This window comes from Vanessa tameamea, chromosome 2 (genome assembly GCF_037043105.1).
Source record: "Vanessa tameamea isolate UH-Manoa-2023 chromosome 2, ilVanTame1 primary haplotype, whole genome shotgun sequence".
Lineage (NCBI taxonomy): Eukaryota > Metazoa > Arthropoda > Insecta > Lepidoptera > Nymphalidae > Vanessa > Vanessa tameamea.
In genome coordinates this window covers 5,311,410-5,328,522 of record NC_087310.1, presented here as the reverse complement: position 1 = coordinate 5,328,522, position 17,113 = coordinate 5,311,410, and the positions used below count along the sequence as shown (strand labels likewise).

Below are 17,113 nucleotides of genomic sequence, written 5' to 3'. Positions count from 1 at the left end.
TACATACATGAACTAACATAACCATAATATACACGTACAAGCATTGGATACTAAACAGTGATATTGTTTTATATATAAAAAAATGTATTTTATTCAAAATGAATGAATTATTAAATGAATTATTTTATGCATGCGTAGTTTATAGTTTAATCTTGGGGTTTTTTAAGGAAACCGTAGCCGCAGCGATTTGTTTACAATAGATATATTCACTTCGATGAACTTTTGAGCCCTGGTTTTTGTAATTATATAAATAATAATAAAATAATGTTAACGATAACATCAAAGTATTACTATTACAATTTCATTGTAATTACTTAGTATAAGTTTCTTAACACAGCGATCACAATATCGTAATTGAATTTTTACCGACATATTTCTAGCTTAACCACCGTATATGTGTGTGTTATATTTTTTTTTATTTATTCTTTATTGCACACTAATACTTAAACTAAATGTGATATTTGGATTAACAAAAGTTGCTTACGGTGCAACAGGCGGCTTTATCGCTAAAGCAGCGATCTCTTCCAAACAACCTTTGGGCCGAGAACTGGTGGTTAGATACATGTGGAAAATTATTTTAAATTGCGAATAAGTAATACTTTTATAACATACGTTTATTTGACAAATATATATTTGACAAATGCCACCCCACGAACATAGTGATCATCATAAGTATGTTCCAATATTGGCAAACACACAACATACATAACATAATCAGCCTGTAAATTTCCCACTGCTGGGCTAAGGCCTCCTCTCCCGTTGAGGAGAAGGTATGGAGCATATTCCACCACGCTGCTCCAATGCGGGTTGGTGGAATACACATGTGGCAGAATTTCGTTGAAATTAGACACATGCAGGTTTCCTCACGATGTTTTCCTTCACCGCCGAGCACGAGATGAATTATAAACACAAATTAAGCACATGTAAATTCAGTGGTGCCTGCCTGGGTTTGAACCCGAAATCATCGGTTAAGATGCACGCGTTCTAACCACTGGGCCATCTCGGCAAACACACAAACAGTCAATTTACAAAGAGTTCAATTTGCATCCATGAAGATGTTTGAACAAACTAAAATTAATTGTAATAATTCATAGAATAATAATAATTAAGTAATTGATGGGAAATTTCAAGAAATTACCGAAAATTTATATTGTCAGGATTTTAAAACTTACAAAACCTGTAAGCTCTTTGAAGTATAGATTTCACAGAAATCTTAATCTCAATCCAAAGGTAAGTGTATTCTTGTACCTGGTATCTAATTTGCATGAGGAAAGTTGCATCCCGCGGGCTCAAATAAACCGCACGCCTCACGTTTTTAATCCGGTTCCGTGCGCCGGCGCATCACTCGCAATCTCGCAGCCGCGGCCCGCGCTTGCTCACAAGTGAAATTTTATTGGTAAATCGAGAAATATTCGCAATGTACAAATCATTAATTCTCGTGTGTTGTTTGTGCGTAGTTTTAATCGGTGAGTTGTTTTTTTATTTTTTCCGATTTATTTATTCATTTCATTGTTTAATAATTTATACTATAATAATGAATCTGACTTTGATACACATTTTTATTGAAATACATAAATTTCATAAATTGTTTTATCAGAAATAAATTATAAAAAAAATATTGTATAGCAAACCAGTCCAAACTAAAAAGTATTAAAAAATGTATAATTTACAAGAAAACGAACTAAACTTTTACATACTTTTAACGACGTTTATTTAGTAATTGTTATACTAAAATTTTAAATTTATATTAAAGTCAATTTAACTGTAATACACCAAAATGGGAACATAATTATTCTCCTTAATGGAAATGGTTTTCGGTGCACTCTTATAAAAATATTATTTAAAAAAAATCAATAAGTTGAGAAATAATTTCTTATTTAGCAAATTAATTGTCTACTTATATGGAACTATAGTTCCATATTCCATGGGTATACCCATTAAAATAAAAAAAATATTTTCAATATAATCATTTATGTAATCAATTAATCCTACCAAAGTAATACGTCGATAAATCAAATAATTATGTCACTAGATAAATTATTTGCTAGTTACAAAGATCAAAAAGTTCAGCGGAAGACAGCTTTATTTTATGGCAACAATGATAACGAAATGAATCTGAGACGCGCATAGAACTAGACGAGATATTACAATCAGATAAATTTTAGGTCGCGAATAAAAGCGAATATAAGTAACAGCATTAGAGTGGTGTAATGTGTTGTGTCAATTTTAATTATTTATATTGCAGATTCAAGAAGGAAAGAAAGATTAATTGATATTCTGTTCCTAGCTTTATATATTTTGTTATGTTATGATGCGTTGCCATTTATATAATTATGCAGATTCAAGAAGGAAAGAAAGATTAATTTAATTTTGATATTCTGTTCCTAGCTTTATATATTTTGTTATGTTATGATGCGTTACCGTTTATATAATTAGCAATGCCTTCGAAAGAAATTTTCGTTTACAATTTAGTTAAATAATATTTTAAAACCAATTCATGTTGGCAACACCTAATATTTCTTATATTATAATTATTGTAATAAAAATAATATACACTATTTAAAATTAAAAGTAATAAATGTAAATATATAAATTTAATATTATTTACCACGTCTTAGATTTCTGTTAAAAAAATAACGTTTATAACATTATTTTATACGCACTTTGTTCAAACTCAAACTCAATTTCCTTTATTCAATATAGAAGCTTTACACTTTCTTATTGATAGTCAAATTAAACACTACCACCGGTTCGGAAAAGAAAATACCCTGACCTGATCTCAGTTCCTTGAATATATCTACTATACATAGACAATATTCCGAAAAATAATAGACCGCTTGAATTGATCATTACGAAACACATTCCCAAATATCATAATTTCACCCCTCATACTAATAGTTTAAGCGTATACTTTATGTACATACGAGTACTTATATTTAAATTCATAATATAAAAATTTACTTTATTTAAGTATGCTTCTGCAAGCTTTCAATCGTCCGTATAGAATTATATCAAAACTAAAGCTATAAAGGTACCACCGGTTTGGATTGTAAATTCTACCGAGAAGAATTCATTTCAAATCCAGTCAATTATATTTACATCCTGCCTAAAAGTCAACAAGTACTAACTTCACGCTTTTTTATCTAACTATATATATTAATATAAGGGGATAAAAAACGTCTATATTATTTAAAAACAAAAACCTTTTGACTTGTTAATTAATACGTTTAATCCATACTTTTCAAGTTTTAAGTCACGACTGAATCTTCGCATTTAAGTCGTGATTAATCTTTTCCGTGATCGTGCGCCCGCACAGCATCATTTTTTTTATCTTATAACACCTAAATGTAATCAATTAAACACATTGATATTAACAATAGCGCAAATTCCAAGCATTATTAACAATTATGTGCTTGAATAAGCTTGTTAACGATTTCAAAAGATTTTTGAATTATGAAATGCTCTTTAATTTTACCTAAGGTTAACTATATATAAAAGTTATTGTAACTGTAATGTTATTGTTATGTAATGTAAAATAAATTTCATTTCAAATCAAATTGTAAAACGCAGTAAAAACTTTAAGTTTTGATATAGTATCAGAATAAATAATATACTTTATAACTTTAAATAGACATCAAACTATATATGGAAAGAGTTTATGAAGTTATATTTGATTTTAAATTTTTAAATAATAACAGGTACGTAGGAAATTTGCAAAAAATTTTATACAATCTTTCTATGTAATTCTTAAATATAAATATATTTCAAATTACGTCAAGGCCGAATGTTTAATGGTAACAAAAACATTAAGCTTACGCATCGCATAAAGCTCAAAAGCGTGAAATGATATCATCGCTATTCTAAGAAAGGTATAAAACGGAAAAGCATTATAGCCGATGTCGGCAAATAAATTAGTGTAGATACTAAAAAAAAAACTAATTGGTCTGGCTCATTTTAACTTCGTTGTTAGGTAAAAAGCGCTATAAATTCAATTTATTTTACAACGCTCTTATTGTTTCGTTTTACGTTGAATTAAGACGAAGATAAAAAGCAATGGAAATTATTATATACAATTTGCAACGGTAGGGTAAAGGGAATCGGAATTTAATAATAATGGGAAAACAAACAAGATCGACCTGTTTCAAGTCCAGTTACACATCACTGGATAGGACAATGACTTTTATTACTACGTGCTAGGTCATCCAGCGATAAGAAAAATGCTAACGCTATTACGACAATCCAACAAGCAGATTGGTCTTAGAAATATATAATACCATAATTGGCTCTGAATGTAAAATGTAAATATATATAACCATGTAGATAGAAACTATGTCTTTTCGTAGGCACACAAATGTGCTGACTATAGGTTGTGATCAATCGCCACCTGTGTACTAAAAAGTACTATATGATAATAGTTATCGCCCGCGACTTTGCTCGCGTTTTAGGGGTTAATCGCCAGTCTTTCTTGAAGAAAGGCTTAGGCTCTTTCAAGCTTGATTCATACCGGATTTCATTAAATTCGCTGCAGTGGTTTTGCTATGACAGACAGAATGTCAGACCGACAAACAGAGTTTCTTTCACATTTATAATATTAGATGGCCCAATGGTTAGAACGCGTGCATCTTAACCGCTGATTTCGGGTTCAAATCCAGGTAAGCGCCACTGAATTTTCTTGTGCTTAATTTGTGTTTATAATTCATCTCATTCTCGGCGGTGAAGGAAAACATCGTGACGGAACCTGCATGCGTCTAATTTCAACAAAATTCTGCCACATGTGTATTCCAACTACCCGCATTGGAGCAGCGTGGTGGAATACGCTCCAAAACCTTCTCCTCAAAGGGAGAGGAGGCCTTAGCCCAGCAGTGGGAAAGTTACAGGCCGTTAATGTAAAAAATGTAATTATATAAATATGATGCAATAAAAATTAAATTAAAAACTTTTGTAAAACTCATTAACATAAAGTAAATAAAAATCAGTGGCGTGAAAAGAAATACGAAGTAAGCAACCATCGGTACGCAAGACGAGTTAGAAATCCGCTGCACACAGAAATCCGTATCGAACTAAACTACAAATCGTTATTTCTCGTGTTTACTCTGAAACTCATCTTGACCATTTTTAGATAAGAAATCTTGTCTGACTTAACATTTCACCTTGTTGTCCTACATTTGAATCTCGAATACAGCAGCTAGAATAATATATTTACAAACATATATGTACATACATTTATAAATAGTCATATAAGTATTATGTTATTAATTATTATTGTTATTTCATAACAAGGATAGAAATAAGAATAATTATAAGAAAACCTTTTTTCAGATCTTGAAAAGTATTACAAAGTTAGTATATATAGATATGGAGAGGTTTCCTATAAATTTCAATACTTTTCTATATTTTATAAAACCAAGATAATAACTCTTACTAATGGATATGCTAAGTGCGAGTGTGATTAAAAGCTCGCAAGGTTTCTAATGAATTTAAATATAAAGGAGGTTATGTCGTGGAACACAATGTTTTTTATTTATTTTTACCATCTATCTAGACTTAAAAATAAAAAATACAAATCTTGCTATCAATAATTTAGAAGTAAACAAAATATGGTAAATTAAAAGGCGAAATAACAACATTTATTGTAAAAGCGCTCTAATGAAACCTCAATAGAATTTGTTTTATAAATCCTTTTCTAAATTCAACTCAACTTCTATCATCTATGATTACTTTAATCGCCAATCAATCTTCTAAGATAGCATATCAGTTTGAATATAATTTAAAATTACCCATTGAGAATCTCGGTCATCAGCCAACTAGCAATTGGTGAAAGATGTATGAGCCTAACGACGCTACCTTCGATAAACTACTTTTAAAGTCCATTCCAATATGTACCTTATGTTATTGATGTCAAGATCAAAATCGATTTCATATGTAATGTTATGTTTTAGAGAAGTGCAAGAGTACAGCGATTACAGTTAGCATTTTGACCAGCAAAAACTCAGCCTCGCGGCGCTGGACCGTTAGATGAAAGTCGCGCTACCTATGTACGTCCGCGCTGTGCTTTTAACATAGTACTGCTAAACAACGCGCATCAGAAAAATCTATGCACGGGAAAGTTGTACGTGACACCTTGATAGAAGGCTTGTTTATGCGTGCGCAATTATATAAATGCTGGCAGCTTGGCCTTCATACAAAACACGCCGAAATGTGATAGGTAACCAATAAATGAGAAGCTCGAATTCTTTTAACCGGTATAAAATACTCGGTCATTGCTCTGAATATTTCGTGAAAATATTTTAAGCAAATAAAGAGTTATTAATTGGAGAAATTATTATGCAAGGTAAAAAAAGATGAAGTTGCATGTTGCGTGTTCACAACACTTCAACTTTTTTAATAATATTAATTACCAAGTCGATAAAAGTCCACTACAATTTTTTCATCGATGTTTTTTTCTCCTCATAAAATCCTTAATTTGCATCGCATTTGTATGTTAATACGTTTTTTTTTTATTTAAAAGAGAGGAAATACCTACGGTATACGTTCACTGGTTGAACGACCGAACTAACAAGGGAAGCGGTTAGAACAAGTCCTGGCCTATCTGAAGTCTATTAGTAAATTTACGATGCACGATATATACGCGTGTCCAGACCTCATCTTTTGACCTCCGCGTAGTGTATCTATAATTGTGTATTTTATAACATAAGGACGGCTGATAATATGTTCTTAGCATTAAAATTAAATAAAAATTAAATTAAATTGTTCTATATAAATGGATGCCATTTGGAAGTAGGAAACATCCTGGCTTAAGTTGCTAAAAATTTTAGAAAATGTCTTTGTATATTTTATCATCCATTGTTATTTTCAATTTTATTAATTTATATATATTATATGACAAAAATAAGACAGCACAATTATATCATCAATTAAATATGTCAAATCTATCCAAACGATGAAGGGAGCATATTGATTACATTTTAACGATGTCACTTTTAGGTACGTAAGATTCCAGCAGAATATAATAAATTCGCTCCATCACAACTAATGGGTGTTGGATTTTTTCATTTGTTATGGGCCATCCAACAACCAACCCAGCATTTAGCGAAACAACCTAGGGGGAAACTAAACTAAAATCAAAAGCACCACCAAAGATACTTGACGTCACCGTCAGGCTTACGGTCGACAGGCGGCAGTAATAGTCTGCCAAATATCTCTCTTGCAATACGTATACTTATAAGGGCAAATTTATGACGCTATTAAATTAAACAAGTAGTCATTTAAATTGAACCGATTTCAGTAGCGACGAGCAACAGACAATAATCGACCACTAGATATTCTGATGAACACTCGAGTTTGACCACAAACGCACCCTTACTCTCATAATTCAAATGAACGTCAATCCGACGCAAATTATGTATCAGTAGATAATTTTTCATGACATCAAAACTCTATTCTTTGCAGAGTGTCGGCCCAGTTGGCAGTACTTACCTGAAGTGCCAGGCTACGTTCCAGTGTATATTCGCAATGGGGACACACCGTTAGAGGAGATCAATCCGGATTTAGCAGAAGCCTTTCACGCGCTACCTATAGGGCGTAGCGCAGGGAAACATCTAGACGCAGCTCCTGATACCCCAGAACAAGCTGACCAACCGCAACCAGAGGAAATTCCGGAACCCGGTAATTCCAGCATCGATCGACGCCCCTTCGAGAAGAAGCAACTCGAGAAGAAGAAGAAAGCCAGCTTCGACATCACTAAGCCCGTCGAGCGTAGATAGTTTCGCGTACTTAATATTTAGTTATAATGTTGAACGAGTGAGATTAATTTCGGTCTCTCATGTCGGACTTCAGAGTTCACTGAACTCATTTTACTTGCCTATTAGCATATACTGTTACTTATTTATAAAAAAAAATACTAAAATGTAAAAAAAAAACTCAATCCTGTATACTCTTATAATTACAAATAAATATTATTATTTATTTTGTGAAGTTGTTTTACTTCATCCATAAGAAGTCTTTAACGAAATTATAGCATTTTTTATTATTTCTTCGGAATCTAGTTGCTCCGCCAGATCTCGATGTACGCTCATTAAAGCCAAACCAGTGAGTGACCAGTGACCTTTCTCTCCCATCTTATTTCTGAGGTAAGCCTTTAACCTCTTTAGGGTAGAGAAAGACCTTTCAGGGGTTGCATTCGACTCTGGGAGGGTGACAATATACCTAATGGTAATGGTGAAAATATTCCACCCAGCACTTCAGCCAACAATCACCCCCATGGAATGCTTTTGGGGCCTCCACGCGACACACTCCGTCAGGGTATAGTGCACCGTGTCCATTGACACACCACTCTCGACATAAATATTTTTGTTTTCAGGACAGTCTTAAGCAAATTATTTAGTTCACAATAAATATTTTAAATCTGAATGCTAAAAAAACAAAATGTATAGTTTCAACACTACCCAATGATTAGAAAACTATCTTAGTGGTAGGTCTTTGTGCAAGCCCATCTGGGTAGGTACCACTCATCAGATATTCCACCGCCAAACAGCAGTACTCCGTATTGTTCTGTTCCGGTTCGAAGGGTGAGTGAGCCAGTGTAACTACAAGTATAATGGTCATAACATCTTAGTTCCCAAGGTTGGTAGCGCATCGGTGATGTAAGGAATGGTTAATAGTTATTAGAGTGCCATTGTCTATAGGAGGTGGTGACCACTTACCATAAGGTGGCCCACTTGCATGTCCAATATCATAAAAAAAGGAATATAAAAAAATTATAATATATCATTAAACAGTAACTATCTTGATGTAACCGATATTAAGGTGTTTTTAGAAATAACATTAGATTCTAAATTTCATCTTCATCCTCATTTATCATCCCTAACAGGAAAAAACGCTTTTTGTTTGACAAAGTATACTCGAATTTGCGTCACAATATATTTACAGCAATGTCATGTATTCATAGTATCATTTACATGTTATTCACAGTATCATTGATCACTTTGATAGAATCAGTGATAAATAATTATTGTACGTACACGAGACTTAAGGATCAGCTTATAACGCCAAGTTTCCGACTCTGCAAATTCAACTTTGCTTAATACAATTTTGTAAAATGACGATTCAAAAGTGCTTGTAAAAAGGCTACTTGTATAAAGTATATTTTGATTTTGCTATATTCTATGAACGGAATATGTATTGGCTGTATACCAATGTTGTTGGTTACACGGAGCTGTGTACTAAAAAATCTGGGCTGTTGATTGAATAACTAAATAAGCTAGTTCCCTGCGACCTAAACATATGTATCCATACGGCATCCAAGCTAGGACATGTTAGGGAATCCTCAATAAGTATATTTAAAAAATTTTTAATGACATTTAAATATACTTCATGTAGACGCAGTCTAAAAATAAATTAAAAAAAAACATAGTATCTTATATAATTGTATTAACTTAATACTAACATTTACATAACAATTGTATTAGCTATTTATGATCTACGCATTGTTAACATTACATTTATTTCCCAAATTATCGTTCTTAGATTTGTGATTACCTCCTTTAGCTGTTTATTTTTGAGAACCACCTGAAAAAAAAATTCGAGTCAATGTTAAAAATGCATTTATTTTAAATAAGGTCGTTAACTTTAACATCAAAAGTTGATGTTACTTAAAGTACATTAAATCTGGACTAAAACCAATTATTTTCTGAAAACATCTACATACGGTAATAATAATCAGTTCTAATGTATATAAGAGAAAATATATGATATGATTATCTATTCTTATAGTTTAAATCAGGAAAGACTATTCATTAAACCAATGGAATAACGACAAAATTTCTCGAATACACGAACTTTCAGCTCCATATGAATTATTGTTAATTGATATGACTATGTTGATCGAGCATTACATGTAAACAAAATAAAAAAACAATATTTCTTGTACGCGGGAAGCAAAATGATGTAACCCACAAACGATGAAAATAAAACCCGCGTGATTTAAGCCTGAGGGCTTGAATTGCTGTATTTTTGCGACTTTTTATTCTTTACAAATAAAAAAAATAAAAAATTATCTCATTACTTACAAAATTTTTGCGTTACAAATTTTGAAACTCCCAATTATAAAAATAATATATAAATAAATTAAAAATAATAGTTATCATTTATATAAAACTATAACGTTAATTAAGACGTGATTCTTTTAGTATCATTAAAACTAAATTAAATACAATACCTGCTCCGTTAATTCTCTGTTTTCCTCCAACGCTAGTCTGTATGATTCTGTATTTCGCCTCTCGTCTAACGCCTTGTTGTCCGCTTCATCTTTTATTGGAATCAGACTTTCCATGTGTGTATACTCCATGCCCTGAGAACAAAGTTTAAGCATTGTATAAAATACTCAGCGCCGATTTAAGAGTAAAGCTTAGATGTTCATAAACAAAAATGTTGAAAGAAGAATAAAAAACAAATACTAAAGTCGCAGACAGTGTAACTGCTATTAAATATATATTTGCTTTAATACTTCCACAAACGCACTGACATCGCGTATAGTGTGTTCGCAACCTTACAACGCTAAATAACGTTGACAGCAGTGTTCTGTAGAAGCAACGAATACGACTAAATCGCAGGATTTATTATTTGATGTTAGTAACTTCCAATAACTAATGATTTCATACTCTAATAGAAACATATTTGTCACTTAATTATCTAAAGCAAAGATTTACTGTTAATTTAAATATTTTCGTGGAGCACGGTTAAATTAAACAGTCCAAGTGTCTAGCTCAAGTAGAATTTCTACAGCATGCTATTCTATCGTGAGCTACCAGTGCATATGGACGAAAGTAAAACGCGAATTTTATATGTATAAATTAGGAGTCCTGTGACTGGGTAGGTACACTGATTTTAGAATTTCGAATCCTAAGCACCGATTGCGGCGGTCATAGCGTTTTTAATATAAAAAGTGGAAGTAAAATTAAAGTAAATATAAACAGTTCGAAGGAATTGTTTTGTTTTATATATAAATATCTATTTCTGCATCAATATCTTGTAGAGTAATTCATTAAAAAAAGAGCGCGCGGTCGCCTGTCACAGAGGCTTGGGTTTACGTTTTGGTGCGAAGTTTGGGTGCTTCCGACATACAATGGTCATATATATTATATGATAGTTGATTTTTGTTATTAATTTAAAGTAATTAATGTAATTGTTGATTTCTGTTATTATAAAATCAGATAGTTATTAGTACCTTTTAATAACAAGCGATTTGGCATATTTAAGTATTATATTTTATCTAAAATAAAAGTAAAGTCCTCCTCTTCCTTTGAGGATAAGGTTTGGAGTTTATTCCACCACCCTGGTGGAAGGTTGAAGGTGGAAGGGTGCAAGGCTACACATGTGGCAGAATTTCATTGATATTAGACACATGCAAGTTTCCTCACGATGTTTTCCATCATTACCTGCATGACACGAATTAGAAACACAAATTAAGCCCATAAAATTCAATAGGCAACTGCCTGGGTTTTAACACGCTACCATCAGTTAAGATGCAAGCATTCAAGCCGCTGGGCGATCTGGGCTTATTTTCTACTGTGGTAATAAAATTTATTATGAGTGCTTATTTAGTAGTAAAATTAATATCACTGTTTAATTACCTGACATGTCTCATTACATTTCTCATAGATGAGTCTTAGCCGCTTGAACAAGAGTCTTATTGTACGAAGCTGCTCTTGCATCTTTGCTTTCTTGTCATTACTTGCATTTTCACCATGCTGGGTTCCATTCGGTGGTTGAATGGCTTTTAAAGTTTGAAAAACATCTTGTGTTCTACTAACTATGTCTTGGACTGTTTCCTGGCCAAATCTGAAATTAAAGATCATAGATTTCATTGGTCATGGTCATAAAGATCAAAGAATTGATTGGAATAATTGAAGACACGATAGATTTTTTTGTAATTGTATTACATATACATTATATAGTATATAATTTAACATAAAACTAAAAAAAACATTGTAATTTCTTTTAAAATATCTTGGTGTATTTTTTCTTCTTATTATGTTTGTCAAAAGCACACATATACCTAAAAGCTCTATTTTTCCAATATGTAATATTAGTTTGAAAAGTAAAGTTACAGGCTGTAACTGGTCCTCTGCTAGGCTAAGGCCTCCTCTCCCTTTGAGGTGAAAGTTTGGAGCCAATTCCACAATGCTGCTCTAATATGAGTTGGTAGATAAGATACACATGTGACAGAATTTCATTGAAGTTATACACATGCAGGTTTCCTCACAATGTTTTCATTCACCACCAAGCACGAGTTGAATTATAAACACAAATTAAGCAAATGTTAATTCAGTATTATCTGCAAACACTGCAGATACACATAGCATCTTGGCTCATTCAGTTCTATTTTAAACTTTTTATAAGTCACCAGTACTACACACTTGCATAATGAAGCGGTGTTAAACTCCTTGCTCTGTGGAGGGTGAGCGACGGGAGCCGGCGGGGGCGCCGAGGCAGCAACCTGCACGGCAGCTGCTGCTTGCATGCCTCCTGGAATATAAACATTTATTTCATGGATATATGTATATTGTGTTGATATGCAATAAAATTTATTATAATGTTAACTAGGGACCAAATTAATTTTATTTATATTTAATCCCTTCTAGGTAATTTGACGAGCCCACTCATCACATATTAAAATATGGTACAGGTGGACCACCAAATAGCCATACTTAGTATTGTTTTGTTTCAATTTAAAAGGTGAGTGAGTTAGTGTAGCTACAAGCACAAGGGACATATTAGTTTCCAAGGTTGCTGGTGCATAGACAATATAATGGATTGTGAATATTTCTTACAGCTATATAAGTAAAATATATTTGTAACAATTTTAACAACATGCTTAAGCAAATTATATAAGATAAGTAATATCTTGCAGCTAACCTTGTTATTATTGTAAGAAAAGCAATAAGTTAATTACCTTGTTGTTGAACTGCTTGTGATCCAAGTCCGCCTGGACCAGCTCCTACTCCAGCCATAGCTGTACCCATTCCCTTAAATGTAAAATATTTATTCATTATATTTATATATTTCTTTTCTTATTATATAACTATTTATATTAAGGGTCTAACTTTTTTATTCTTTCAAGTAAATCACAGTAACATAACATTGTTAGGTTATTATGAAATTCTTTTAGGATTTAATTATGTTATGTATACTATTACCTGTCCTCCCATGCCCATATTAGTCATTTGGCCTGGCATAGCTGCTCCATATGGTGGTACCATTTGGTTGCCCATTCCTACCATACCGGTGTTGCCCATGGGACCACCCATCACGCCTACAAATTAAGACATATTTTATTTTATTTAAAAACGTCCACTGTATTAGTAAAATGATAATTATTAATAAACAGTTTCATCGTGATGCTTATACTATTGAAAAGAAATTGAGGTTACTTGCTGGTAAATTTGTAGTTAAAAATTAAATATATTAAGGAACTCTAAAAGTCGATGTTTACCAGTCATTTGGTTAGGCATGGCTTGCATCTGGCCCCCCATTGGCCCGCCAAAACCTGTTCTCATCGCACCAGCATTACCCTGGAAGTTTCCAGGGAATTGATGTCCTTGTCCCGCCATTACTATTTTTTACGTTTCGCTGTATTGCAGTTGAATTATTTTAATTAAAAACAAAACAGTAGTATAACGAAAAACAGTAGTTCAACGCACAACAATATTTCAATACATTCAATATCTGAATAAAGATGTTGGGATTGTTATAACGTATCTATACAAGTAAGTTCTACAACATAAATTTTAAATAAACTAAAATACGTTTGATCAAAACGAATTATTAAACTAAAAATTTGAAAACAAATATTTACAATGTCATTGTCAAATTGGATATGTCACATTTGACGGTTAGTCTGGATATTGATTAACAGACATAAATTCGGATACGTCCAGATTATGGAGCAGAAGTAAGAAGAAACATGGGCATACCCAAAAACCCAAAAAAGTCTCTGCCAAAATATATAGAATAAGGATTATAAATAGCCAAAATAGCACGATTGTAGATAGTTGTTTGAAATTATCACTTATGCGTTTTTCATTGAGAGGTATATATCAATAAAACGATTTAATAACCGTGCCTTGTGAAATCGATGATCTAATTTGTCTCAAATTTACTACTTTTTTATATAATAGCGCGTCCCTACAAATTTTAACTTAGCTTCAGTAATGTCATCTATATTTAATCCATTTTGAGGAACACTTTTTATAGAAGAAGATACTTCAACTTACCTCTTAGATTTCATCCGAATTACACGATTAGCTAATTGTAGCTATAATTACTCAGTAGAACTATTGTGTCTTCATTTGTTGAAACAATTATGCTCAGAAAATTCTGGTTATTTTATGGATAAAAAAATATGCTTCTATGTATATTTTAAATTCTGCCCGCCTTTTTCAGCTATTTAGATAAAAAAAAAAAAATATGTATCGTATCTTGATGATAAGTGGTCACCGCTGCCCGTAGATATTGACGCTGTTAAAAATATTAATCGTTCCTTACATTGCCAATGCGCAACCAACCTTGGGAACTGACATGCTATGTCACTTGTGCCTGTAGTTACAGTGGCCCACTAACTCTGCATACCGAACACAACAAAACTAAATATGTATTGCTGCTTGGCGGTAGAAAATATAATGAGTGGATGGTACCTACCCAGCCCTACCACCAAGTAAATTAATAATAATTAACGCAATTCTCTCAGAAGATCCAAAAGTGATCATACCGGCCTTGAACGGTTAAAATGTGGTAGCTATTTTATTTAAATTATATTTAATATAATATTGAAGGATGCTTAAAAACAAATTTTCATATTCTTGCATACTAAGTAAATAGTAAATGAGTGTCTTTTCACATGCGCACTGTCACGGCTATGTGAGCTATTAAAAGAGCTTTCACAAGGCACGGGGACGCACGCATCCTTCACTATTAACACGGTTTCGACGCTACAACCGTCTTCACAATATTTTATTGACTTATATAGATTATTTCAAAGGAACATGGTGGCAAATCGGCACAAGCGAAAACTTTCTGACATCGGCCATGAATAGATTTTTTCTAATTTTCACTGAATCTATATTGATAATAATATGTTAATTGATATTCTCTAGTGTTCGATTTCTATCGAATATGTTGTATCGAATTCTCTCACGCATGTTACGTAAGTTGACTCTAACGGAGTATGGTTATATTTTGTTTAGGTTCATTTAATAATAAACAACGACTTCTTTAGTCTGGTACCTCGAAAAAACAATACGTTGGCGCAAGAGCGGTGCGACCGCTTCAGACTTTTGGTTCATATGTGGTAAATGGTGTTGTTCAAATGGAAGTTTTTTATTTGGTAGTGGCCAGTTGATATTTAAGGCATCTGTGTTTATCTTGCTTAACCAAGTTTTTTGGTGACAAACTAAGTTTATTTCATATTTTATAAAGAGAACGTGTGCGAACGCTGAATTTTTGCAGCGTTATTTTTTTGTTTCGGAACCTTGTGCAGCATTTATTTTTATCACATTGAATTGTTATAAAAACCTCTAAATGTGTCACGGCTGGGGCTAAGCCTCCTCTACTCTTTTAAGAAGGTAGCTAACCTAACCTAACCTAACCACTAGGCTATCACGACTTGTGATGTAGACATTAGCGTAGATATTATTATTAGTAGACAAAATGATAAAAAAATTATGTCGAATATTATTTGCGCCGTAATTATTAACTCCACCATCTCCGTAATAGCTTTAGTGATCTCATTGATTTTGAAAGACAGTTTTACACTGTGACTATAATCTGGAAGATCGCCAACTTGACGAATATTCTTCCGACCTACTTATTTCTTCAAAAACTAAAATTTTAAATAGAGCAGGAGACAAATTTATATCCGAACAACATTCCACTATGTAGAGCGGTTAAGTATTTTTAAAATATTTAATAATATAAGACTAAATTATTTATGGGACAAGGGAAAAAAGAAAACACCAGATTATACCTTATAAAATTATTTTCCATTTAAGATTATCCTAAATTAAGTACATTATAGTATAATTTTAAATTAATCATAACAATTATTAGGTATTTTATTATGAATTCACATTTTATATAAGTTATACATAAATAAATTGTGCTTATATTACTGTGAATGAAATGCACTTATGGACTGTTCGACTCGTTTCTGCTTAGGTTCCATCTGATTTTATGATATGTCATAACACGATTAGTATATAGATCTTTATTTAGTATATGGTTTATACAATAGTTTATATATTTTAAGGCAAGATGGCCACGTATATGGCTAACATGGTTCATGTTTTTTGGTACACGTTTAATATTATACTCTACTTAAAATTAATGTGTGTATAATTCAATATATTGGACCGAACCGTGATTTTAGCTCAGACTGCCGCGATAAGAGATTCGATCCGTTCGATAAATATTCAACAATTTTTTATTACTCTTCCACATAATAAATAGTTATCAACATGTAGATTTACAAATATCAACAAAATAAATTACGAATAACAGCATATTATAATAATTAAAGTAAACTTACGATCTACATATTTTCTGTGATCCTACTACCTCTAGTGCCCTTAGCTCGCTTGTACTACGACGCCGGCCGTAACCATTTCATTAATCGGCAAAATTACAGTTCACGTACAACCCAAATGCACTTTTTGTAGAAACATGTATAAAAGATCTTCATTTACATTTTTTAAGTACGGGGAAATAAAAGGACGGCCAGCGGAAGTCAAAACACATTATAATTAATATTATATGGACTAGTAATTGGTTTATTCTAACTAGTAAGTACCCTATACCGCTTTGGAGAACAAAGTAATTTTACGAGGGCCTATAATAGTGTGATTTACATCGATATTAAAGTAATTGACTTACATTAACTAATACATAAGCCCTTTATTGCTCTCCTCTAACCTTAAGCTAAACCAAGTCCATCTTAGGACGTATTGAGCAATATGGACGCATAATACAGACACAATAAAAGCTAAATTACTGTAACATTGTAACCTTTACCTATTACAATATATTTACCTACAATTTTCTTATACATTTTCACGGCTTT

The 17,113-nt window shown here is 32.3% G+C and overlaps 2 protein-coding genes across 2 annotated transcripts; one reads left to right on the top strand and one right to left on the bottom strand.

The window, feature by feature from the left end:
• Nucleotides 1-1,263: 1,263 nt before the first annotated feature.
• LOC113401078 (uncharacterized) lies at nucleotides 1,264-7,970 on the top strand. Its single transcript, XM_026640807.2, has 2 exons — nucleotides 1,264-1,466; nucleotides 7,450-7,970. Exons 1-2 carry the CDS (start codon nucleotides 1,418-1,420, stop codon nucleotides 7,761-7,763), a joined length of 363 nt encoding a protein of 120 aa, XP_026496592.1. The 5' UTR covers nucleotides 1,264-1,417; the 3' UTR covers nucleotides 7,764-7,970.
• Nucleotides 7,971-9,411: 1,441 nt separating this feature from the next.
• LOC113401091 (mediator of RNA polymerase II transcription subunit 30) lies at nucleotides 9,412-13,870 on the bottom strand. The gene is made up of 7 exons (XM_026640824.2): nucleotides 13,493-13,870; nucleotides 13,197-13,312; nucleotides 12,953-13,025; nucleotides 12,417-12,525; nucleotides 11,631-11,838; nucleotides 10,217-10,348; nucleotides 9,412-9,567 (listed from the first exon to the last, which is right to left on the bottom strand). Exons 1-7 carry the CDS (start codon nucleotides 13,608-13,610, stop codon nucleotides 9,472-9,474), a joined length of 852 nt encoding a protein of 283 aa, XP_026496609.1. The 5' UTR covers nucleotides 13,611-13,870; the 3' UTR covers nucleotides 9,412-9,471.
• Between the last annotated feature and the right edge of the window lie 3,243 nt (nucleotides 13,871-17,113).

What these genes read in the sequence shown, in the direction of transcription:
- LOC113401078 (XM_026640807.2), top strand. Translation starts at nt 1,418, where the DNA reads ATGTACAAATCATTAATTCTCGTGTGTTGTTTGTGCGTAGTTTTAATC. An exon ending in TTTGTGCGTAGTTTTAATCG is followed by an intron (nt 1,467 to 7,449) that starts GTGAGTTGTTTT and finishes TATTCTTTGCAG; the next exon opens with AGTGTCGGCCCAGTTGGCAG.
- LOC113401091 (XM_026640824.2), bottom strand. Translation starts at nt 13,610, where the DNA reads ATGGCGGGACAAGGACATCAATTCCCTGGAAACTTCCAGGGTAATGCT. An exon ending in CATGCCTAACCAAATGACTG is followed by an intron (nt 13,313 to 13,492) that starts GTAAACATCGAC and finishes CTTAATTTGTAG; the next exon opens with GCGTGATGGGTGGTCCCATG. An exon ending in ATATGGGCATGGGAGGACAG is followed by an intron (nt 13,026 to 13,196) that starts GTAATAGTATAC and finishes TTTACATTTAAG; the next exon opens with GGAATGGGTACAGCTATGGC.